Genomic DNA, 26,440 nt, shown 5'->3' with positions numbered 1-26,440 from the left:
CTAACTACAACAATAATACAGTGTATGATCGATTTTCATTTATCAACGATGAAGTCAATAAAAAACACCACCTCAAAATTGAGATTCGATTTAAAAGGCAGGCCGAATTCGATGACCTTTAACATTTCTTCATTTTCACACTTATTATCTTTAAAATTAAAAAGCAAAATATATTACTTATTTCAATCCACTTTATCTTCTATACTATGCCCATATCGATAATTATTATTTTAGACTTCTCTTTTCAAGCTTTGGAACTACCTAACTACGGTCAAGTCTCTACCATGCCAGGCGAGTCTCCTCTCTTCATCTCTGTGTATCGAATTACTCTGCTTCATTCTCATCCAAGTGTTTATATATATAAAGCTTATATGTGTATATAAGTTGTGCAAATATACAAATAACAACATGTATATTTCGAAAGCAATCTAGATAATCACAAATTTCTCCATGTGAAATTATTCTGATACAGATTTCTCACACCTCACAATTTCTTAGGAAGCAGTGAATCCGGAATCTCACTGCTTTCAAATGGAATTGGGTTATACTATATATATAATCTCATCGTCCCATGAAATTATTCCTGTATCTAGTTTTCTTGTTTTTGAATTGTTCCAATATACAGACAATTTAGTTTGTAAAGATAATATATGTAGCAATAATAATACTCTAAACCTTTTCTTTTTGACAAAAAATTTTATTCTCTCGATTTTTCTCTCATAATTTACTATAGCTTCACTTTAATTTAACCTTTAAGCATCAATTTCATAAGTTCCGTACAAAAAAAAAAAAAAAACACTTTAATTATCTTGGAACAACAAGAGTAGTAGTTAAATAAAACAATTACATATAAATTATACTACTACTATATTTTTTATATATATTAAATATAATTTGTTAGTATAGTTGGAAATTAGAAATAGGCTGATAAATGAAATGGTCCCGCACGAAACATTTTATTTCAAGGGACATGAATTTAGAAAGATGAGGTCACCGTAAACAGGTCTTCGCAAGCTGATCAGCATTGCCATTTTAGTGCCTTGTCATGTCTCAAACTATATAGCACCACAAAGCATTTTTCTCTTTTTCCACCAACATCTTCAAAATATCTTGATCATAAAAATCCAATCTTTAAAGCCTTTATATTTTAAATTAAATTTATATAAATTCATTTATTATTAAGTACTATATTATTTTACAATAATATAAAATAGATGAATGATCTAATATCTAATAAAAAGTCAATATATTATTTTTTACCTTTTTTTATACTACTAAATTAATACATAATGGTTAATATATAATAAGAACTATTAATTTATTTAATTTAATGTTAATTAATATTTATGAAGTGATTTTAAATGTAAAATACCTAAAATGTTTAATTAAGTACATGCACAATGCACATTATACTCTACCCCACATAATTCCTTTTTAAACAGCTTCACATTCTATTTTACAAATCAATTTTATTACATATTCAGGTATATATATCCCACAAATAATTTTTATTAATAACAGTGTATAACAACATATTGATCACAAAGAATTGAAATCCCAACAAAAACATCCAAATATTATTCATCTAATATTCAGAATCCTACATACACATCATAATAAATATAGAAATAGTTATTGTTACGTTTAATGAACGAGCGTATGTGTGTCGAAATTCTCACCGGTTCAGCCCATTCCTCATTGATGGACTTCATCTGTAAATTAAATGAATCATCAGCATCTGCTACAAATATATAGTAGTACTAGTTTTTTCCAATTTTTAATTCTAAGCATGTCTCGTGATTGTTGGAATATGGAGTCTCACGTATTTTAGGCCCATTATATTTTCTATCCTCATTACAATATATTTATTCAGATATATTTCCTTGTGATATAATTTTGGGTTCTCTATATTACCTAAAATGATGCGATAATAGTGAAGTCTGGTTTGATAATGCCTCAAACGTAAATACACATAGCAAGTATCAACCTAGGTAAATAATTCATGTGATCATTTCTTTTACATTCGTAATATTTGTGTTTGTTCCCAAGAGAGGGTATTGTCTACTCTACATACTTCTCCTTATTTTTTAGTATATTTTAATTCAGGTATGGATATCATATAGAAATTCATGGGGTCCAACCCATGAGATCTATATAGTGATTTCAGTTCTATATGAACACCGACGTGAGATAGTTATTTGTATATTTAATTTCAATTGCCAACAATATCCTTCAAGATGTATATAATTTATCTTCATATCCCATAATATTCGGTTTATCTCTTTGTACATACATGCTGTCCTATATACAGGCTAATGTCATAATTTTGCACCTCTTCTTTATTATCCTATAATACTTTATTGAGGTACCTGTCTCTCAAAAATTGGCAGCTACTTCCATATTTCGTTATACTAATTAAATAAAATGTTCAGATAAATGTTCTACGTACATACGCAAGAGCAATTATATTTCCTACAAAATTTCATAGAGTGAAACCCCTCTTTCATGCTCGGATCATCACTCTAAGGATGTGTTTGGTATGATGAAATGAAGGTGTGAACAAAATCAACATTCCAACTACATTGTGAGTTTCCTCAATTCTTGGTATTAATTACTCATTCCTTATCTTCTAAATTGTATTACATGACAAGACTTCCCTTCTATACTTTATGACTTCACAATTTCTCTCTCACATTTTGGACATCTCTTCTTGCATAATACTACTACTATACTCTCTTGCTCTCTCTCTCACCCTCTCTACGAATTTTGTTCTCATTTCTTTTCTTTAGAAATACTCTTCTATATTCACTCAATTCCTACCTTCATTCTATTTCATTATATCAAACATGTATTGTGAAATTCTCTCTTTTCTTAGGAGCAAATGTATAAGGTCTTATCTGATTCTAAAATTAAATTATGGTTAGCTATTTGGTAATCACATTATGCTTATTACCTCAAAATTAAAATGAAAAATACTAGACAAGTAGCTTGGTCCTAGTTTGTACGGGATAGTTCATTCTGTTTAAAGCTTAATTATTAAGCCTGCTTTAATATTATAGCTAGGATAAGCCCCTAATCAACTGCTCTATACCCGTGGCAAGTATATCATAATGCAAACCAAAATTAATACCTTAACACTTTCAAGGATACGTATAATTTCTTATAATTACGAGATATGTATTTTCGAGAGTTACAACTTACACGCACTATGTAATTCGTACCCTCGATCTATTAGTTGGATGAGAAACGTCTTACCAACTAATTAATTAACTCCATATTCATATATTAAACCATGTAAATGAATTAATGATGATATATATTATTCCTCAAGAGAATACCTTTTCATCCTCTTGCTTCCTGCATATTCTCCCCAAGAGGAAGTTCCAAATTGGGTATCAATTTGCAGTTTCTGCTCATCTTCATCGGAAGCTACAGCCGCACGAGACGAGCCCTCGGAAACAAGAGGCTCTCCACTATAAAACCCTTGCGAATTAGATGAATTTCCATGGTTAGAGTGACCAATGTTGATGCAGTTTTCTTGACGATTAGTAGTTTGAGATTGAGTAGAAAATTTAGGAATGATGCATCCATTTGTTAGGTATCCGGATTGAGTTCTTCCCTGAACCCTCTCGGGAAAGTTTAGCTTTGCCTTGTTTCCTTTAAACCTAAGCGCGGCCTCGTCGTAGGCAAGGGCCGCAGCTTCCGCAGAGTCGAAGGTGCCAAGCCACACTCTCGCGGCCTTGATAGGGTCGCGAATCTCGGCCGCCCATCTTCCCCACGGCCGCTGGCGGACTCCTCTGTAGTGTCTCCTCATTTCATTATTTTTTGCTAATCATTTCATGTCAAACCAACAAAGTTAGTCATATTTATCATCATCTTGACGCACATTCTAGGTCAGTTATATACTGCAAGATAGAAGAGTTATCTACCCTATAAACAGACCCTTTTAATTTTATGATCGTTTTGAATTAATTGTTTAGATATATGGTTTAAGCAAATGAATACAAATACTACTTTTCCTCTAAAAACACAGCACAGAGAGAGAGAGATAGAAGGATATACAGCAAGCACCTTGTGGTTGAGGGCGTGTGGATGAGAGAGATTCCGAGGAAGTGGAGGAGAGGACTTGGGAGAGGGCGGTGACGATGGGAGACATGTCGAGAGGCCTCTTCCCAAACCCATGCATTGGATCATGATCATCCATGGTTGTTTCAGTTTCTGGACGTGCACGTTAAGATAAATGGAGTATTGAGGAGAATTAATGGAGATGATTGGTCTCTAAAGTCATCATTTTTCTAGGGTTTTCTGTCACTGGTTTGAATTTTGGTGAGTTGACTTGGTCGTTCATTCCTGTCTGATTGTCAGTGATGTAAATGGCTCCTTTCCTTTCGACCATTGTATTATTGTAAGAAATTAAATTGTAGTAGTAATATCTTTTGTACAAATGTATGATCCAAATCACACTCCCAGCTCAATACTATATTTACAAGTAATCGGGAGAATCCTTTATTTAATTCTTCATGTATTTTTAGATATTTAATACTATCACTTGTATTTAATAAACATGTTGTTGGTTTTATTTGATTAACTTATTTTAGCAAGAGTTGTCTAGTTCAATATTTATTTCAATAATACTCTCTCCTTCCATCACGTGTTTCAGTTTTAAAATTGGTCCATTCCTTATTAATTAACTTACCTCACTTTACTATTTTTATAAATAGATAACACATTTCACAAACTCATTTTTTCTTATATTATACTTTTAAACTAATATATAAAAGAGGACCTACGTACTACAAACATTTCTAACTCATTTTTCTTCATATTTTAAAATTTGTGCTAAATTAAAATAGACACAAATTGAAAAACAGAGAGTATTAATTTATAACAGGCCAAAGTTCTTCTATAATAAACCATTTTTATTAAACACCTCAAGGAATTAACAACCCGATTTTAGTTAAGAAATGATTCAATGCAATAACAATCTTATCATTTCTAAACATTAAATAATACTACCACGATGTCACGATTTATTTGTATTAAATAATAAAAAAAATATTGTCCTATTGACCAAGTTAAAGTAATACTATACAAAATTAATGATGAAGGTTTAATGTTATTTACTATCTTTGTCGGTCTGCCATTAGAAGTACTATTTCTTTTTGATATAGATTTAAAGAAATGTTAAAAAATAGTGGCTGGAAAAAAAAATATGGAATATGAGTCTCACTTGTATATAATTTTAAATGAAATGTGTTAGGTACAAACTCATCCCACATCGGATGAGTGAGGGAAGTTGAAAAGTGTATATATTTCCTGTCCAGTCCCAATCAGTTTGAGGCCTTTTGAGAGTGGCCTAAAAAAAATCCGTGTGGGCCGGGATTGACCCAAAGCGGACAATATCAAAACTAATATTGCAGTCGATGATCCTAACAATTTGAGTAGAATGAGTAGTGGAATGTTAGGCCCAATTACGCTTTATAGTACTCCCTTCGTCCGCCATTAGGACTTAAGAGACCCATTTATAAGCGGCACGGATTTTAAGAAATATTATGAAAAGTGGGTGGAAAATAGTTAGTGGAATAGGGGTCCTACTTGCATATATTAGTTTTAAATGAAATGTGAGTAAAATGAGTTAGTGGAAGGTGAGACCCTATTACCATTTATAGTAAAAGTGAACCTGGTCTCCTATTCGCGGACGGAAGGAGTAAAATGATTAGGATTCCTAGTTGCGGACTAGCTAAAATAGAAATTGGAACTCCTATTCACGAACGGAGGGAGTACATGATTAGTCACCGAGATATCGTCCTTCAGATTTAAGCATGAATGACTTATCTAAAATGGAAATTGGAACTCCTATTCACGAACGGATGGAGTACATAATTAGTCACCGAGATATCGTCCTTCAGATTTAAGCATGAATGACTTATTTAAAATGGAAATTGGAACTCCTATTCACGAATTGAGGGAGAACATGATTAGTCACCGAGATATCATCCTTCAGATTTAAGCATGAATGACTTATCTCACTAGTCTTATTAATTTAGGGTTTAGGGTCTTATTAGTTCGAGTGAAAAGCATATCGTGCATTAGACTCCCAACTGTTAGGGGTGCTTAAACGGTTCTCCGGTTTTCGATTAACCGAAATCAGAACCGGAACCGGTCGGTTAATTGAGAAACCGAAACCGGAAAAACCGGTCCTAGTTCTGGTACCGGTTCCAACTTTTTAAATAAAACCGGTTCCTGTTCGGAACCGGAACTTACCGATTCCTAGCCGGGAACCGGATTATAATTCAATTTTTTTTAATTTAATATACTAATAAATCTAATTTAATTGAAGTTTGCTTTTAATTTCCAAAAAACTTATACAAATACAATATCATTTCATATGATAGAAATTTAACTTTATACTAATAAATTTACGTAACAATTCATACGATTTTAACCTGTTTATGAATAATTTAGTAATTGTTCCGTCATAAACCAAAAAGTCACAACAAGATCAATTAGGTATGGAAATTCCATTGAATATTTGTTTAGCCAAAAAAAGGGAAAATGGAATTCAATGTTTAAAACTCATTCTTTTAAAAAAATTGATAAAGTTTAGAACTCCTATTTTTGTATTAAAAAATTGCTAACATAAAGTAGTCCAACCTACTACACTTGACATCACTCTAATCCATATATGAATATTATTGTATTGTTGGTTTTTATTTTTTGTGTATTTATTTGAATTTTTAGGTATTATTTGTTATATTTCTAGATGTTGGATTATTATTTTTTTAGTATTGAACTATTTTAAATTATAAATAAATTTGGATTAAAATTACACATCGGTTCTAGTTCGGAACCGGAATCGACCGGTTCCAAACCGAAACCGATCGGTTCTGATTCCGGTTTCGGTTCTAGGATTTATGAAAATTTAAAATCAGTTAACCGGTCAACCGATCCGGTTAGAATCGGAACTGGCCGAATAAGCAAGCCTACCAACTGTCAAAGCATATGGGGCTCATCTCATATATTCTATAGTGGACTGGTCAATATTTCCTAGATAGACTTAGATTGGTCTAAGTTCGCAATGTTGTCGTGGCTGTCTAAGAGCATCTCCAACCATTTACATTAAACCCAAACTCATTTTAGTGTAAATGTCACATCAAATATGATTTTACTCCAACCATTTACACTAAACTCAAATTTAAAAGAATATTCTCTCTATTATGGTTTTTTTACTCACAAAATTTAAAAAAAATTTGGGTTTGAGTTTAGTGTAAACCTAAAGATAGGTATTTTTTTCTCAAAAACCAAAAATGAGATTGATTTTTGGGTATTATTGGAACTAAATATCTATCCCATTTTAAGTTTTAGTGTACCCTTAGAGATGGTCTAACCAGACGACTCACGGTCACTCAGTCACTTAATTTGTACTTATAGGGCAATTAAACTGATCTAAGAAAATTATCAATTAAATTTGGGCCAAGAATTTCCATGCCCAAATACAAAAAATTGTGAAAAGTGTAGCGGGCCTAGGTAGCCTTTTCAGGCCCAATGGGCCCTGAGTAGGTTTTAATAGGAAACAAACCAAAAATGCAAGATAAATTACCTACTAAGTATTAACCATACGGAAACTTAATAGAAATTCATGTTGCCATAATATTAGAGCATAACAAATTTTTGTACACTTAAAAAACAAATTAATTTACCTTGTAATCAAAATTACACAATTTAATTTACCTTCTAATCAATTAGAATACGAGAAAGAAAGGAGGAGAGAGACCGTGCATCGGAGCGAACCGCGATCAGAGAGAAATAACAAAGAAAAGGGGTCCTCAATTTTTTGATTCAGGAAATTCTGTGTGGGGAAAATAAGGATCGTAGAATACAGAGAAATGTGAAGGCTAGTTTTTGAAGAGATAAGAAGCAATGGCAGGAGAAACTACATGGGTTTCAGATGGGAAGTGTGAAACGAAAAAGAAGAAAGAAAAATAAAGCTGAGAGTATTATTGTTGTGACGATAATTTTTCGTCCTGAATCTCAATTGTGGGAGCTCCAATAAGGTCAGCCCATTGATATTCTGGTTTATGTGAGCTCATTTATTCTTCAAGTTTGAATCTTTACGTTCTTTTGATTCATTATTTTTGAAGTTCAAATTCGAGAATAAAAATCTGAACTTGAAGTTGAAAATTCAAGCTTGAATCTTCAATTGAGGGAGTGGCATTTTGGGTGTGGTAGGATTTGAGGATATTGTTGAATTCTGGTGGTTTACTTAGAGTTGCAGGGAGGTATTTTAATTTGATTTTGAGATATAGGTCAATAAAGGGTTTTCTTTGTATCATAGTATAGAATTTGGGTCCAAGCTGAAGAATTCGAAGTATCTGAAATCTGGGTTTTTTGGAGGGAGGGTCGGTTTTAATTGAAAATTGAGATCTCATGGTATGAATTCACTCACCCTCCCATTGTCCTTGTTCGAGATGGGTTTGATTTAACATTTTTTGGGGTTACTAGAAAGGTACATGTTTATAAACTGGGTATTGGGAGATGGAGTATAATGGCCCTAATTTACTCCACTGTTCTGTATCGCTGTGGTAGCTTGTATTTTTGGTTTTATGGATTTTTAGTGTGGTGAAAGAGGAGAAAGAGAGATGCAACCGCCTCATCAGCATTCGCGGATCAATCTCATTGAGTTGAAAACTCAGATAGTAAAGAAACTTGGGCCTGAAGGATCCAATCAGTACTTTTATTACTTACAGAAATTCTTGAATTTGAAACTGAGTAAGGTTGAGTTCGAAAAACTATGTCTGAGAGTTCTTGGACGGGAGAACATGTCACTCCACAATCAGCTTATTCATTCAATACTTAGAAATGCCAGTTGTGCAAAGTCTCTGCCTCCGGCGTGTCATAAGAATGATGCTTCAAAACATGGTATGCATGTCGGTATTCAGGAGTTCCGTTCTGATGGTTACCAGCAAAATGGGTCCCACATTGTCATGGCTCATGCCTCTGGTTCACCAGGTTTGTCAAATGGAGGTGACATACTCCCTGTTTCACCGAAGAAAACTAGATCTGGTTTCCGTGATAGGAGAGGTGGGGACCGCCGAAGCGCTCTTGGACCAAATGGAAAGACTAGTTTTCCTCCTCTGGTGGCTGCTACCACTCAGCCTATATTGGAGAATGGGGATCTGAAACTACCTGGTAGTGAGATATCGGTGCAAGAAGCAGAGGATGAAAGAGAGAACATGGCTTCCCACTCTGCTAAAATGCCGGCTGTGAGGAAATCACCAGACAGCCCGACAGGTGTACATAGCAAGGAGCAGATGGAATTGGTAGGTAACCATAGTAGGAAAGAGGCTTCTTCAAGGAGTGTACTTCAAGCACCCCTCGGTGTTCCTTTGTGTACAGCTAGCATCGGTGGAGCTTGCAGAGCTCTACCTTCTGCAAGTAGCTGTAGATCTATTGGAACGTTTGATGACAACACTTTGTTGGACAGTCATGTATTGAGTGACCGGGTGGAGAACATTGCTTTAGCACAAGGTCTAAAAGGAGTGTCAGTGGACTGTGCCAACGTACTGAACCATGGGTTAGATTCCTATATCAAGGGATTAATTAGGTCTTGCATTGAACTTGCCGGAGCTAGGTCGGGGCATGAATCGACAATGAATAGTTCCAACAAGAGCCCCACTCCAGTGAAGCTAGATAACGGTGTCAAACCTGGTCATCAGCATCAAATGCCAAATGGCAGGACACATCCGAATCAGATGCTGAATAATGGTGCAGATAAGTATCAGATGCAAGAACAGAAAGTCCTCCACAAAATTTCGTTGCAGGAATTTAGAGTGGCTATGGAGCTGAATCCACGGCAACTTGGCGAGGACTGGCCATTGTTACTAGAGAAAATATGTACCCATGCATTTGAAGAATGACATAGAGACAGAATGTTCTTACTTCCCAGTTGAGTGAAGTGGTCCCTGCTGGATCGGAAGGCATGATATTTTCCACCTTCGTGTCCTTTAATTTCTCCTGTTCATGGCCTTTGGAACCAGCATAGATATCTTAAAGTTCAATTCCAAGATAATGGAGGACCAAACTACTCCAGGGCTTTCTTTAATTGGGAGAGCCCATCATCGGCAACTATCAGATCAGGAGAATGCCTTGAATTAGGGTGCACTGTTGTATAATTAGCATTATCCCAACTTATATTTTTTTTTCCTTTATCCTGTAATTTACAGCCAAGTGAGAAATTCTAGAACAGTTTTGCAGGAATAATTTGTTAGTTCTCGTCAACACAAAGGGTGAATTCTGTGATGAAATAGACAAGTTCATGTACCTTCACCACCAATATTGGTTGGAATTTATTATAAACAACACGGTTAACCAATTGCAATTGCGTAACTAAATCTTCTTTTCTTTCCTCTCTGTTTCTTCTTATTTTTAGCACCGTATGAGTTGCTAGTCCTTATATGTTTAAATTTTCTTCTCAGAACACAATTTGCCTAGCTTGCACTTGCTGGATGTTTCTGTGAGAAGACTGCTTTAGTTCATCATTGCATTTAATCAGTTTACCAATCTTTCTTTTACTTGATGGTGCCAAGGTCCTTATGTAGTTATTAATTCTGGTAAAAAAAATTCTTCTGTAGCACATTTAAGAGTATTTCATAAATCATTATCTAAGCAGCACAAAGTTGTGATTTACTTGTCTTCATGTCTTGTATGATGTTTACCTTACTTAGCACTAGGGTTCGCATTAAAATCATGATTCATCTGAAAAATCTTCCTCCTTTTATTTGCTTGGCGATGCAATGATCTGAATTCTGGCTAACGTAGCATTCACTACTAGCAGGGATTCTGTGTTGCATCTAATCAGTTCAGGCACAATGTATGCAACAGTCCTTTCCTGTGGAGAGATGGCCGTATAGCCCATGGTTGAACTGAGTTTCAAATGTTTTGCAGATTACGTTCATTTTAAAGAAAGTTAGGGCATAGTTCGTTTATTTACAAAACTGTGGCTTATGGTTATGAATGATTATAGTCTAACTTCGTTGGAAACTTAAGCTTCTTAATATTAATTGCAGTCACTTACGCAGTTAAAAAGTTTACAGTTTGAATTTCAGACCATTATTTTCTGTTTATCTTACTTATGCAGCTTCCAATTCCTATAGAATCTCATCATAGCAGGGATCAAGCATTTACTGCTGTGTCAACGTTTCTAGGTATTCATAATGTTTAAGTTCTTGATTCTGAAGTTATTTCAACTAAATGTTCTGATATTAAATTACTTTTTAGGTTTGGTGGATGGTCAACCAGCAGCATGACTCGGAATGTAAATGGAAATGTTGGTTTTGCAAGTCAGCATATGAATTGACCCCTAGGTACGGAACGCTTACTTGAAAAACTCTTTAGCTTTGCATTTATGTCGCCTTTTTAAGCATTATAACAAATATGTTTTCTCCACTGATATTCGGTCATGTCTGCTGTATGCCATCAGTTTGGCTTCATTCACTCACTCAACTTTTATATGGAGCCTCTTACAACCGCATTCCTACACTAACAATTACTTATCTTGCTTTAACTTGTGCATGTGCCCTCTTTACAAGAAACTTCAGTTCTTCTCTTCTTCTGTTTAGGTGTGTTACTTGCCAGGATTTGTAATTGGTGTAAAGATCACCTAGGGCGCGTTTTCTATTGAGGGTATATGATGAAGATAGCATAGGCTAATCCAATCTTACCTAAGATGGATTGGAAGTTTGGGAACTTGCTTGGTTGATTTCCTATTTGAAAGGGGTAGGATTGAAGAAATCCTAGTAATGAAGATAAAAATACTCAATTATGTTATCTATCCTGATCAGTAAACTGATAAGATGTTGGATGTGACTAGATAAATAAATTCTGAGTATACTTTGATGCATTCAGGAAGAGATGGATAACTGATACCTCACCTCGTTAAGGTTTTCAATCACTCAAAGCCACATTAATCATCAGTCTTTGGTTGTTCTTGTTCATCCATTTAACATAAAGAAGCAAACATTGGACAGAGTTGGATAAATCTCACTAATCCACCATCATTCATTAAGGTGAACATGGTATGAAGTTTTAAGTATTTTACAACTCTTTTGTCTCTAATAATGTCACAGTTATTTTATATTTTGTATTTCATATTTGGAAGATTTCAGGCAAGCATAAGGTCTTACCATATTAACCTCTTTCTTTATGTTGTTGGGCTTAAGGAAATGTCAACTTTTTCTCTTTTATGTTTTCCCTAATCAGCTTTTTCATAGAATATTATACTTCAGTTATACTCTATTATATGGATTTTGGATAACATAATTGATACTCGTAAACATTAGGATACAATGAAGATTGGTATATGGAAGGTATTGCCCTTAATATTCATTCCATAAAGTCTAGGGTTTGCCTTAAACTGCACCACTCTTCACCTAGCTTCTACTCTGTAAGCTTTGGGCTGTCTTGCCTGTCTAATAAATCTTAAACCTTCTTTTATCTCGTTGCATAGTTGGAACATGGTTAAATCAAGATGCATGCCTGTCACCTTCTAGTGAATGTTAAAGAGATATTAAGTGCCCGACTTGAATGATATTGTTTAGGCCAAAATTTGTATTATTTGATACTTATACCTCTCCCAGCATTTCAGCCAATATCAAGTGTAGTATCTTTTTTTGTCAGCTTATTTCAGGACGCAGTCGCTACTGAAGGCAAGCTAGACTTTTCCGGACCCTAATTTAGAACTTAAGTCAAGCTATATCTGCACACACAAGGATTCTCATTTTGAATTTGTAGCACCTTCCGATTATCTTTATAGTACTAACTGTTCACTTTTTACTCTATAACATTTGGTGGTTTTGAGAAGCTTTTATATGAAGCTGGGGACTCTGGTGTGTGCTGGTCTGTGATGAGAAGGATGGAATATGCACTTTGGAATATTGAATAACTGAATCTAGTGACGAAGATAATCATACATCCATTTGAGGTAGAATGGGACGGGAAACACTTAGAAAGAGGTTTAATTTGGTATTGTCATTCCCCTGGGCCTAGAACTGTGCAAGGGATCATTTTTGAGTGGAAACAGAATTACAGATATAAAACTTTATTTGGAACTAAAATAATGATCATAGGTCTGTGTAGATGGAGCTGTCCATACATAAGTAAGATTAATCTACAAATGAAGACTTGAAGCTATAATAATAATGATATAACTACTAACAAAGAAGTCCTAATGAAACTCTTCATGCTTAGACAGCACAGTTGCAGTAATACTTTTAACTCTTCCGCATTAGAAAAAACTACAACTTGCTCGTGTTCGTGTGTTGTGTGAATTGGTTCAGGTTAGTAGTGCGTTGTGTGATTTGTTGGCCACAGGATTCTCCATCTAATTTGAATTGGGATCCATTTAGTTTCTTGTTGAACTTTTCTCAGTGATGCAATTTTTCATAGTTATGATCAATTCACTTCATCTAAAATGCGAAAACAGTACCATGACGATAGACTGACTGATTTTGTTTCTTAATATGTGGAACAGTTTTAGGCTTTTAGCTGTGCGCTGCAAGAGATGAATTACAAGCCCGTTGTTCAGTCGACTTGGCTGGTATTTATTCAGAAGGAAAATTTTTGTGTGGTTTGTGAAGTTTTGATGAGGTCTAAACTGAATTTGCAATAGTTGGTTGATACTGCATTATGTGAAAATTGTGTTTCCTAATATGCAACTCCTCTTGTACTAAAACTATGTATGGATTTGCTGCTGAACTTTAAAATAATTTGTGGTATGTACAGAATTTAATTTCAGTCTCAATGAATCTGGATTACTTGTCCTAGCTGCACAACTTCAACAGTGGTGGTGGCTTTGGTGAAAGCTAATGGGTTTGGAGTTTGAAAAAACAAAAATTTGAAGTACTCAAACAAGAACTTGAATTCGTCAGTGATTGGATCGAGTATAGTTGTCTATTTTAATCATAGAGTTTTTTATGTTTTTACTAATAAAAAAATAAGCATTTAAAAATACTTGTGCATCTTATCCTCTCTCTTTCTTAAAAGACCTTAAACCAGACAAACTATTAGGCAAGTAACCTTTGTTTATCATTTGCATCAATCAAAAATATCATTTGCTTATGTCATAGAGACCATTATCTAGTTTGTACCATCTCTTTGAACAGATTCAAGCCATCTTCTCATTTGGAACTTCTTGTTTTCTACGCAGGCAATATCTTGAATTTTCATTAATCAAATTTGCAAAATTCTTAGATATATCAATCCAATAGAGGATCTGGGCAGTGTAAGATACTCATAGTCACTAGTTGTTTGATCCTCAACCACGCCACAGCCAATGAGCAGAAGAGACAGAGGCTCTTATAACCATGGCGGAAATTGTTGGTCACCGGAGACTCATTTCATCCAAAACAATCTCAGCCAATTGAATATCTCCACTCAGCTTCGACGCCTTGTCAGGAGGCAGGAAGGAGAAGCCGTCGAGCAGCTTTGTACACTTCAGACGCCATTTCTCCATCAAGAACTCAATAAGGTGATGCCCACTATAAAAGGTACTGCTATCTCATTTTCTTGTTTGAAAAAAAATCAATTTTTGTGGAGTAAAGTGACAAATGGTGTTTGAAGAATTACCTTCTGTTGTGATAGGTGGTGATGAAAACCGAATCTGGGCATTTCTGGAGCAAAAATGTTACCGTCGAAAATAGATCATCGAAGCCTGTGAAGTGCAAACAACATGATTAAAAAAAATGTAATTAGATTCGATGAATTATGTATAGAGGAAATGGAAGAGTTCTTCAATCTTACCACTTGTGTCGTAGAGCACATCAGCTCCAAGAATGATTTTAGGATGCAGAGTGAAGATCGGAGCTTCAAATACACCCCACGTCACTCCCATAACCTACACTGAATCAAAGCCTAATAAAGAACACGTTATCACATGAAACGAACAAGACAGTGATGCATACCTTGCATTTGAGGTCATTTATGCTGCAAACACGTCTCATGTTACTCAAAACCTAGAGGCAGTGAAATAGCAGAATCAAGATTAGGCTAAAAAACAGAACTAAGAGTTCTCACAATTTCACTAAGTAAGAAATATAAAAACAGAACTCTTTCTTGAACTCAAATGTACAAAACACTTCAGATCTACATATTAAAGAGACGAATAACCCCAGCTCAAGTTCAAAAAAATTCCGCAACAAAATACTATAAAGCGTTGCCAGCTAATCAATTTCAACTGTGATTATTCCAACATAAAATCTATACAAGAAAACTCATGATGATGGCTCAACAAAATTAAACCTCTGTCTGTTTTACATCATCAATCAATCCAACTCTAAAGTTCTCAGTTCCACTGATCAAGAACTATAAAAACAGAAGCAGTTCTTGAACTCATCCATGTAAAACACTGCAAAATCCACATGTAAAACTAAGAAATAACCCACTCAAACTTAACTTTTCATCTTGAACATCAATAGTGGAATTCCAAGTTTAAGCAATTACGTAAACACCAAAACTGTGACACACAGATGGCAAATGACCTAAAGCAGTGCAGGCTAATCTATAACCATTACCAATCACAAAGATTTCCAACATGAAATACGAACCCACATGTATTCAGGGCGATGGCTCAAGAAAATACGACCTCTGCTTTGCTAAGGTCATCAGTCAGGGTGACATCCGCGCCCACTTTAGCAGCAATTAGTCCAGGCAATGAAGTTCCAGCACCGAGCTGTTTTAGCGAAAATGAGATTTAAGTAAAACCAGGAAAAAGGCCGACTGTAGTAATAGCCATCTCATCTCACCTCACCTCAACAACATTAACCCCAGAAAACCGTGATTTCTGTTGCCAAACGTACTCGGCCAGAATCACACTTGAAGGCCACACAAATAGTCCGTACTCTTCTTTCATGTTCTAATAGGAAAGCAACACGGTAGAATGAATATCAGAAAATCCCAAAACACAAAGCACACTCACCACTTCCTCTTATTAGAGCAAGGGATTAGTACCTCAATGATGCTGATGGAGAAACCATCTTTGATACTTCCAAAGTAATGCTGAGAATATGTGGTCATGTCTCGATTAGGGGATGATTCAACTGAATCTTCAATTTCATCATCCTTCTCAATACCTGGGGACTGAAGGAAGAACAGCCAAGAATGTAAATTTAGCTTTACATGGATAAACATTTCATGAAGCTTTGAGTTCTTAATTATTCACTTTACCTACATTAATGAAGTAAAAAAATATAACAAAATCAATTGTTTTGAATACAAACAGAATGTAGCTTTTCAATGTAATATCAAGAAGACACGGCGACAATCACATTTTAGGGTGCAAAATTATGCTGAATCTTCAGGATATAATAAAAAATACTATATAGTATTATCTGTTCTCATCATCCTAATGACAGAGTAAGGCTTGGCGATTCCACCGTAGCAAAAACAAAAACAAATAGTACTATTAACTCAAACAGTAGCCATTAATCAATAATTCTATATGGCATTTGAAAAGGAAAAAGGTTCTTATTTTGATCATCTTTGAAGTCACCTTTCAACAAAAAAAGAGGAAATCGGAAATGTTAGTACTATTACCTTATTTTCCTCTTCTTGTTTGAATTCAGGCTCCAAGCAGAAGCTGTGTCCATTGCTTTGGGATCTGGAAGCCATGGAAATGGTCCTAATGTAGCAGAAAGCTGCGAGTTATATGTACATGTTGTCCAAATTCAGTTAGTTGATATTGATAGATTCGATCATTTGAGTAAATATGAGTCATAGTTTTGACTGAAAGCATTATTCTGACTAGATCAAAACAGATTGTTAATTTTATAGCCGATGAAGTTTTAGGTGATGTTCATAATGTGAGTCATGCCATCACCATGAAACTTATACTGAATGTGGGTAGTGGGCCTCAACAAACACTAACACCTAAAATAGAGAACGAATGCATAGTGAAATCAATGGAATGAAATAAGAGTATGTCACAACAACGATTTGGGATAATCCTTAGTTTGTTTATATCTGAGAATAACTCATTATGTCAAAACTTAAACCACATCATAGTTTCAAGAGATGGTTGCCATCAAAATGATAGTGATTTGTGAAGTTAGACTCTGATACTAATACTACTATTAATTAGTTGACACATGCAGACCGTCCTACATCACAAATTCATTGCTTGAACTAAGAAGCAGCATAATAATACTATATAAACAAGAATTGCACAGGCACAATAATTCAAAATTTTCCAACCCCATCATCAATCCCAATATTCTATGAAATGGAAAAATCCAAATCCAATTCCAATTCCAATTTCGATTTCTGCAAACCATTTTTGAAGAAGCAATAGAGCTCGCTCTTAGAACCAAAACCTGACCTGATGACAGGGCGGCACGTAGTTGGGCTCGGGGCGGGTAGACTGGCACCTCCGGGGAGCCGAGAGAAAATTTTGACAATTTTTATTTTTCTTTTTTATTTGTCTTTCTTTTAACATCTTAATTAATAATCTTATTTTATGCTAAATATCAACAATTATGGACTGTTTTATACTAGTATTTAAATTCATGCTAAAACAATTTTCTTAAAATTATAAATTTACTGTGTCATTTTATTATTTTTAAATAATATTTTATACTCCTTCCACCCAAAAAAATAGTCTCGTTTTATTTGTGGATGACATGGTTTTAAATGATAAATTGGTAAACTAAGTGCGCAAGAAAGAAAATAGGTAAAACATGTGAGATACGAAGAAAAAGTAAGTAAATTATAAGATAAATTAAAAAAATGGATAAAGTATGAAAAAAAACTCTTTATTTTTAAAAATAATGCTCTCTCCGTTTTTAAAAAATAACAACTCTTTCCTTTTTAGTCCGTTCCCTAAAAATAACAACTTTCAAACTTTTCATTTTAAGAAATCTTTACACCAAAATGGACCCATAATTCACTAACATTAATTTCATTACTTTTTTCTTTCCCTCTTTCTTATTTTATCAATTTTTCTCTCACCCTCTCTTACTTTACCTCACCCTCTCTTAGAGCAGTCGTAGCGGCGGACTTTCCGCCGGACGTCCGCCATTAGGCGCGGAAGGTGAGGACGCGGACGTCCGGTGAGGACACCGCTCATCCGTGGCTGAGGCGGGATGTCCGTCGCGACGTCCGCCATTGCGGCGACGACGCAGACGTCTGGCGTGGACTTTCGATTTTTTCTTTTTTCTACAAAAAAACTACTATATATATACGGCTCGTTGAAATTTTAATTTTCTTTTGTTTGCATTGTAATTTTTTTTTTAATATAATTATGTATGTTTTTTTTAATGAAGTTGTTGCATTTTCTCCGTCCGTATTCGTGTCGAAATTTTAATTCTGTAACGTAAATTCCATATTTGTGAATTTGTGAATTTGTGAATTTCTTTTATTACGGGAAGTCCGCGCAGGAAGTCCTTGGGGATGTCTGTCATTGTGCATTGGGAAGACCTTATGACGTGGCAGGAGGTGTTTTGGGAAGTCCGCCGGGAAGGGCAATGGGACATCTGCAGCATTGCAGATGCTCTTACTTTACCAATTTTTGTCTCACTCTCTCTTACTTTACCAAATTATGCATTAAAACCCTTGTCGTTTCAAACCTTCTTCCTATTTTTAAAAAATGGAGGGAGTACTATTTTTTGTGGATATTCCAAAATGATAAAATGTGACTATTTTGATTGGAGGAGGGAGTATAAATATTAATCATTTTATTAATTTTTTAAATTTTAATACATAAACTTTGGACGGATTATATAATTTCTAATAAGCTTAGTTCAAAATAAATATATAGTACTCTGTACAAACTTTAAGTAAACCCTAATCATCTCCAACCATTTACATCAAACTCAAACTCATTTTTGATATACGCCATACCAACAAATAATTTTATTCCAATCATTTACACCAAATTCAAAATTTACATCATATTTGGTCTTGTTTAAAAAAAAAAACACTAAAAATGAATTTGTTTAGAGTATAGTTGGAGAAAATTTCTACACTAAAACTCATTTTGGAGTATGGTCGGAGATAATTAAGTGTCAAATTGCCTAATATTCACCTATGGGCTATGACCATATTTAATTATTTAGGACGAGCTATAACCCTATAAGAACCACCATTAAACATCTCCTAATATATTTATGCAAAATTGACGTAAGAATATTTTTTTTAAAGAGAAAAAATCAATTTAAACCACTACATCTCAATACACCAATACAAAATAGACACTAGAAAAATAAAATAAAAGACAGAATTATTCCCACAAAGAAATGTTCAAAACAATTTTCATATTCCATTTTCAAAACAATAATACTACTATTTCATTTTAAAACAATTTCTCTGCAATTTTTTCACTACAACAGGTAAAAACTTCGCAATTTTAGTCTAATTTCACGTCAAATGAGACTTGTTTAGGAGATGTGTTTAGTAGAAACTAGTAATGTTTGAAAGTTATCAAAATTATTCAGAGTTCTTGAAAGAGAAGTATGGTGGAAATTTGAATTCCTTAGTTTTACAAAGAGAGGTTTGGTAAGTTTTTTTGTTTGGCAGTGAGAGGCGAAGTGTTAAAATAGAGAGTGAGAATATTTTGTTTGGTTGATTTTAGTGTGCTTGAATTGAATCTGCTTGATTTGTGTATAATCTTTAGTTTTAGGGAAACTTTTCTGCTTGGTTGATTTAATAATTTATTTCCTTAACAAAACTTTTGTAGAAAGAAATTGATGTTGTTACCTATCTTTCATTTGTTTATATGCAGGTGTAGATAACCAAGTCTGTTATTTTATTTTGTATTGATGTATTAAGAGATGTATTAGGATAGTTGAAGTTTTAGAGGGTTTTTTCAATATCAATTTTTCTTGTGTTGAGCTTTGTGTGATAATTATTGATTGAAACAAGCAATGAATATGGAGTGTGTAACTAATATTCACTGTTCTATACTCCCTCAGGAAACAGTTCATCCGTGAGAGATGGAGCTATCCATTGTATCTGAACAAATGTTATATCCCACAAATCATCTTCTTCTGAGATCTTCAAAACATCTTGTTCTTTCATAGTCATCACCATATTCTTCAACAACTCAGGAATTATATTCGGCAGCTTTGATTCCCCGTACTCTCCTAAGTCGGCCTTCATGCACGTATCCATTCTCCGAAGGATTCCAAGCCAAAACGTCCTAAAATTATTGCTCTCAGATATCGGCTTCAAGAAATGCAAGTAGAGATGCGTCAGCACCTCCATCGAGAGCTTCAGTGTGCCTTCCATGCTTCTTGTTTCCCTCTCGGCATTGTCCCGTCTGGAGTACTGCAGCATCTTCTCGTGTAAGTCGTCGACCATGGCGAAGATGATGTTGTAGAAGGAGTTGATGCAGCTTGTGGGAGTGAACAAGAGGTCCTCAGCAAGCAAGAAGCTTCTCTGAAGTGATAGAACCGCGTGGTTCCTTACCTCCTCGCGCCTAGCCAGGCTGGTCTTCTTGAGAGACTCCCCGAGCCTCTGGAAGAAGCTGATGGGGTTGTAGATCCTCGAGCTCTCCTCGACCGAGAGGCTATTTCCATTGTTTCCCACACCCGTGCCGCTTCCCGGATCCGAGTATCCGCCTTTGTACCACTCAACTAACAAACTGGCGGATTCCGCCAGCATATCCATGATCTTGATGTTCTTGTCTACTTGGCTGTTCCTGAGCGCCACGAAGGCGAAGGCGCAATCAATGCAGTAGGTGTAGTTGGTGCGTGTTATGTGATTCTGATCCGTCATCAGGTGGATGAGGGTCTCCACACCCTGATCGTACGTTTCAGGGTGTCGGCCCGTCACAGACAACAAATGCAGAACCGACATCCACCCAAGCTGTGTCTGCATTTTGTTGGGATAATCAGTAATGATCTTGCTTGCAGCTTGCAGCAAGAACTCACAACAGGTTTCCAAGATCTCCTTTTCCACCCTCCACATCAAGTTGAACGACTTGAAAATCAGCTCCTCTGCTCCATCCGCGAAATTATCCGACGCCAGGAGCTTCAGGCACATCTTCATCAGGGATACTATCGCCTTCTCAGAGAAAGGAATTGGTGAAAACAGAGGAAACTGTGTGACTTCCAGCAAGTAATCGTGGTAGTATGGCCAGAACGTCGACACTCTATGCCGGTTGGCCAGAGCCATGGAGCTGATAAGTTCCCAGCAAAATGAAACCGTCTCCTCCTCCTCCACCGGGGTGCTGAACTTCTGCCCTTTTCCGGCTGCAGCGAATATGATGCAGCGCCCTAGATTCAATAGAGACTCTTCAGGCAAATTTGAACTAGTGCTGAAGATGCTTCCGATCTGACATTGCTGAATGATGCTAATGTTTTGCTCGAATTCATTCATCCCTTGATTTAGAGATTCTTCCACATTCTCCATCGACATGAAGGTTAGGAACTTCGCAGTTATGCCGGAGGCCTGTCGTTTCTTAGAGTACTTGGGGTCGTTGCTAGGAATAACGATAGCGGAGTCTGGTTTGGTAGCCGGTGATTTGGGAGCCATTTCAGGCTCCATGATCGACTGTGGGAGCAGCTTCAGCCTCTTGAGCTTCAACAAGCACTCGATGATGGTTCTCCACCCGCCTCTGATGGAGTCCTTGAACACGTTCACGATGGTGAAAACCGCCAGAATGGCCATCTTGGGCTTCATGTCGTGACTGAAGGCGTAAAGGGTCTCTTCCGCGGAGGCGTAAGGGTTCAACAATGTGGTGAATTTGCTGAAAGAGCAAATAAGCTCATCCAAAGTGTCTTCCAATCCATACTGAGATATTCTTGCAATCGAGAACAACGACTCGATGCAATCATGGAGCATTTCCTCTTCATCAGAATGTTCGAACACTGCTGCAACTGTTGCAACAGATGGGCCGGCAATGGAGGCGAACATGTCCCGCCCCAATCTCCGATCAAAATCGCACATTATAAATGGTTGGACGATCTTGGACCGGTTTATGAGCTGGATCCATCTGTTGGGGTTCATTTCCACAACAATGTTGGTATCATCCATCTTGATTGCGTTAGTTGCAATTGACTGGAAAAGCTCGGAGAGGTATTCTCGAGGGAGATCGTTTCCTCCATTGATTGATCTATTGTTCTTTATGAATTCCTCCTCTGACATTTTCTTCTTTACCTGCGGGTTATGCTGATCCGTGTTGAGCATGATGATCGAGTAGCAGAAGATCATAACAGCATCTTTGCTTGCGAACAGATCCGACGACTGCTGCTCGTAAAACCGCTCAGAGAAGGCCTCCACGACTCTCTGGATCTTCTGAGACTCCCCCGGCAATCTGAAGCTCTCGAGGTAAGTCCGAAGAGAGCTGTCGAGATGCATTCCACTGAACTCAAATGTGTGTGTGAATTCTTTCAGGACTTGGACATTCAATGCATCAGGATCACCGAGATAGTCGCCGATCATGGTCTTGTTCAGTTTTGGTGTGTATCGGAAGAAATAGGCGAAGGCTTTGGGGTCAGGCGGATCGGAAGTGAGCCCGGCTTTCTTGAGGTAATCCAATCCCTTCTTCTCATCTCTGTTGAAATGACTCCCTGCGATTAGTATCTTCCTCTTTTGCACCTTCCTGAACCTCAGAAATTCGATCCAGGCCTCGACGTCATCCCCTCTCACTTTGTCCTCCCAGAAAGGCCTGAATTCTGTTATCTCGACCGGATATGGTCCAGAGGGGCTGGTGTCGTCTTCTCTATCGATGTTATCAGCAATGTAGTGAAGAATAACGGACAACCCTTCGAAAGACTGAATCTGAGTGCTTGTCAGGTAGGTACCTGTTGGGAAGGCATACTTGCAGAGAAGCTTTCCTGTTTCCTCGAAGACGTTCCTAAAGCTGGTGTCAGAGTCGTAGTTGACATAGGCCTCCATGGAGAAGTTGGGCTGCCTGCAGAAGTTGATGATGGCCTCAATAGCGACCTCCTGGAGCTGGAGGGAGCTCCCTGGAGCGGCGACCTTGAAAAGGACGAAGGAGAAGAAGGCCTCGAGCTGGAGACGCACAGAGCTGTGACAAGACGAAAGAAGAAGGTTGGTTAGGAAGGAGTGAATGAAGTAGAAGTAGCAGGAATGGGAATGCACCTGCGGAGGAAGTGGTAGAGGTTGAGAACGGTGCTCGAGATCATGGAGAGTACGAGAGGGGTGGAGGAGAGGCCGTAGTGGATGAGATGATGGAAGAGGTCGTCTTGGATCATTCTGAGGAGCTTGGGATGCTTGCCGATGCTGTCCCCGCTGAGTTCGATGGCTGAGTTGATGAGGTAGAGGGCGAAGACCTGAGTGTTCTCGTCGCTGGTTTGGTACGAGACCATGTCTGTGTCCACGTCGACGACGTTGAGGAGAGAGCAGAGGAAGTGGAAGATGTCCACTGCGGAGCTGATGCCATAGCCGGAGTCGAGGTCGTTGTCCTCCGTGTCTGACTCAGAATTCTCCCAGTCCTTCACCTCGATATCAGGCATTCGGGAGAATATGATCTGGATTAGCTCATGCATCGTGTACCGAGCGCACCGCTGGAGCAGATCCACACGGTTGGCCGTCTGCTGAACTACCTGCACGCCCAGAGTTTGATAAAGAATGTGGAATATGCTCGCTCATTTTCTGATTCTCTGATGTGTGATGGTTTGAACCGGATACCTGAAAGCATGTGTTGACGAGGGTGCATGTCGAGTGATCGGTTAGCAGGATGGAGGCGCGGTGCCTCATGACGGCTGTGAGGGCCTGCAGGATCCGCATCATGACGGCGTCTTCCGTGACGGGATTAGTTTTCTCGAGGCGGCAGCTGGTGACGGCGTTGACAGCCGCATTTATGGATTCCTTTCCGCCCTGAGTCTTCTCGTCGAATATGCCTAGGCGGAGGATCTTGAGGACGGACTGGAGGGCAGCCGCGGTGGCAGAAGCAGGGATGTCGTCGCTCTGTATCACGTCCAAGAACGGGGACATGTACACCGATGGGTCGATTGTTCGCCATTCCTGCTGTGGCTTGAAGAGCATGGCTCGGAGGGATTTCAGAGATTGCGATATCGAAGTGTCGCAGCCCTCGTCAGGCTGGTGGTAGTTCGGGTCGGGTGGCCGGCGGATCACTGCGAGGACAGCTCCGACCTCGGCGTTTAGCATGCAGGAGAGGCCAAGGTCTTTTCTTTTTGATTTTGTCAGGGATGTCTTGTTTCCATCATCTTCCATCACTCTTTACTCACTCAGCACAATGATTTTTCTTTTTGAGGATTGAAAGTTCAAAAATCTGTTATGTTAGTTAATTAGGATGTGTTCTTCAACTGGCAAGTTACATTGATGCATAATTTTTTGGACCTGGGTATTGGAGGGCATACCGGTAAATTTTAGTGGCTTTATTTGGAATTGTGGCCACACGAAATAGCGGATCCTAGATGCTGGAAAAGAGGTTAAATCGATTCAAAGTTTGGACAAGTATTGAATAATTCTAACGCTAAATATATCATATGTTCTCTCTTCTGTTATGCAGATTGATGTGCAATTTTTCGATCCTAATATGAAATGATTCGATAAATAATTTTGGATATCTTGTATTTTATCTTCATTCTATTATCTCCTCCTATGTTTGATTCTAACTTAATTCCACTCGACAAGATCTTTCAAGTGCATTTCAATCCCTACTAACTATATAACTATATTTGACATCCGATTATTATTGTTGTTTTTTTGGAATACCGGATTATTATTATTTATGATTTGTTGATTCTTATCGTTTCTTTGTTTACTTTTTCAATATTAATTTATTGAAAACAGTTATAATAATTTGGAAAAAACAAACAAAACGAAAATTTGAAATTTATAATTAACAATGAATTGCTGAAAGAAAAACCAGTCAAAAACCCATGATATACTTCTCCGTTGAGAAAGGAATAGAAAAGATGGATGAAGTAAGAGATTAAAAGAAAAATAGTGGAATGGGTGTCAATAGATTGTGAGGTCAATTTCCTAAAATGGATAGTTTCTATTTTTTTTAGGAAGAGTATAGTACTCCCTCCGTCCATGAAATATTGTCCACGTTTGATTTGACACGGGTTTTAAGACATGTGAAGAAAATTGAGTGAAAAAAGTTAGTGGAATATAGGTCTCACATTAATATATTATTTTTATATTAGAATGTGAGTGTAATGAGTTAGTTGAAAGTGAGACCCATTTACTAAAAATGGGAAAAAGCAAAGTGGACAACATTTCACGGACGGAGGGAGTACTATTTTTGTCCTAATTCCTAAACATATGGCCGATTTACAATTTTGGTCAAAAACATTCATTTTAGACCTGAGGCTCTATATCAGACAACTCCGAACACATATGGGAAGCGTGTTTCCAGCTGCTCGGGTTCGGCAAGCTAAGGGCATAAATCTATTTAGATAAAAATTCAAAAATTCAAAACACTCAGAGGCCGGAACATGTATATCTCCTCCTTTGATTTCTTATGAGCTTCTGTTTGGTTGAGCTGGAACATGTCTCTGGACTAATGATATGAGGAATAGACCTGCTTATTCGGCCAGTTCTAGTTTTAACCGAACGGGTTGACTGGTTTCAATTTTTCATAAATCTCGGAATCAGAATCGGAACCGATGTGTAGTTTTAATCCGAATTTATTTATAATTTTAAATAATTCAATACCAAAAAATATAATAATTCATACGGGTTAAAATCGTGTATATTAAATGAATTGTTACATCAAATTTGTTATAAAGTTAAAATTCTATATTAAATTATAAAAAAATTAAAATTGAATTGTAATTCGGTTCCTAGTTAAGAACCGGCTGGTTACAATTAGACCGAAACCAATTTTTTATAAAAAAATATGGAATTGGTATCGGAACCGATTATCCAGTTCCCGATTCCTCAATTAACCGGTCAATTCCAATTTCGGTTAACCGAGAACGGGAGAACCGTTTAAGCACCCCTAGTGAGGAAGTCATTGAACTGAGATATAATCACGATAGGCGTTTGTTCTGTTAGGTAATACATGTATTAAAATAGCTTGATGTGGATGGCAAATTAACCGATGCTTTGAATGATACTGACAATTGTTTGGTAACAAAGTTTATAATTTTGAAAGCAATAGTTGAAAACGTGAGGTATCAGAATTTGAGTGAAAATATTATGGAGTTTCGTCGATTCATAAACGTTGCGAGAGAAATGAAAAAAAATAAAAAATAAATATAAATTCAAAAATCTCTTATTCTGAAAAATTCGTATAACCATCCAAAATTCCGAAAGGTCAACAAATTTAATCTTAAATTCTAAAAAATCTACATTTCAATGGGGGTGTGAATCTAAAAAATATTAGCTCAAATAATGTAAAAGCATGTATAAATATATGAGAACAGCCGTGCTGCAAAAAATCAATGATAAAGGCATAAAGCTCACTTATTATTTGTAAAGCTTAGTTTAATGACACATTTTCCTATCCTTT

General features: G+C 36.7%; 4 protein-coding genes and 2 long non-coding RNA genes across 7 annotated transcripts; 3 read left to right on the top strand and 3 right to left on the bottom strand.

The window, feature by feature from the left end:
* Positions 1 to 204: 204 nt before the first annotated feature.
* LOC148926407 (uncharacterized) lies at positions 205 to 4,579 on the top strand. Its single transcript, XR_016130474.1, has 3 exons — positions 205 to 291; positions 2,433 to 2,584; positions 4,034 to 4,579. It is a non-coding gene; the product is annotated as an uncharacterized LOC148926407 (long non-coding RNA).
* On the bottom strand, positions 1,488 to 4,205 carry LOC125191021 (ethylene-responsive transcription factor ERF114-like). The gene is made up of 3 exons (XM_048088478.2): positions 4,072 to 4,205; positions 3,339 to 3,828; positions 1,488 to 1,712 (listed from the first exon to the last, which is right to left on the bottom strand). Exons 1-3 carry the CDS (start codon positions 4,202 to 4,204, stop codon positions 1,709 to 1,711), a joined length of 627 nt encoding a protein of 208 aa, XP_047944435.1. The 5' UTR covers position 4,205; the 3' UTR covers positions 1,488 to 1,708.
* Positions 4,580 to 7,732: 3,153 nt separating the features above from the next.
* On the top strand, positions 7,733 to 14,186 carry LOC125190108 (uncharacterized). 2 transcript variants are annotated; one of them, XR_007170848.2, is made up of 4 exons: positions 7,733 to 8,054; positions 11,154 to 11,204; positions 11,278 to 11,363; positions 13,529 to 14,186. It is a non-coding gene; the product is annotated as an uncharacterized LOC125190108 (long non-coding RNA). The 2 variants fall into 2 exon arrangements; XR_016130729.1 differs by having other exon boundaries at positions 11,138 to 11,204.
* Positions 8,051 to 10,372, top strand: LOC125190106 (uncharacterized). The gene has a single exon (XM_048087305.2). It carries the CDS (start codon positions 8,640 to 8,642, stop codon positions 9,915 to 9,917), a length of 1,278 nt encoding a protein of 425 aa, XP_047943262.1. The 5' UTR covers positions 8,051 to 8,639; the 3' UTR covers positions 9,918 to 10,372.
* A 28-nt stretch (positions 14,187 to 14,214) lies between the features above and the next one.
* Positions 14,215 to 17,421, bottom strand: LOC125190107 (Putative methyltransferase family protein). The gene is made up of 9 exons (XM_048087306.2): positions 17,369 to 17,421; positions 16,588 to 16,688; positions 16,003 to 16,131; positions 15,803 to 15,907; positions 15,638 to 15,724; positions 14,958 to 15,008; positions 14,797 to 14,890; positions 14,623 to 14,707; positions 14,215 to 14,534 (listed from the first exon to the last, which is right to left on the bottom strand). Exons 2-9 carry the CDS (start codon positions 16,660 to 16,662, stop codon positions 14,378 to 14,380), a joined length of 783 nt encoding a protein of 260 aa, XP_047943263.1. The 5' UTR covers positions 16,663 to 16,688; positions 17,369 to 17,421; the 3' UTR covers positions 14,215 to 14,377.
* A 2,508-nt stretch (positions 17,422 to 19,929) lies between these two features.
* Positions 19,930 to 24,272, bottom strand: GNL2 (GNOM-like 2). The gene is given in 3 exon segments (XM_048086973.2): positions 19,930 to 23,020; positions 23,095 to 23,558; positions 23,644 to 24,272. Coding segments are annotated over 3 exon segments (4,101 nt in total). The 5' UTR covers positions 24,190 to 24,272.
* Positions 24,273 to 26,440: the final 2,168 nt, after the last annotated feature.

The sequence above is a fragment of the Salvia hispanica genome, chromosome 5 (genome assembly GCF_029641045.1).
Source record: "Salvia hispanica isolate PSC_SH4W2 chromosome 5, Shi_PSC_v1, whole genome shotgun sequence".
NCBI lineage: Eukaryota > Viridiplantae > Streptophyta > Magnoliopsida > Lamiales > Lamiaceae > Salvia > Salvia hispanica.
This window is presented reverse-complemented; position numbering and strand designations above follow the sequence as displayed.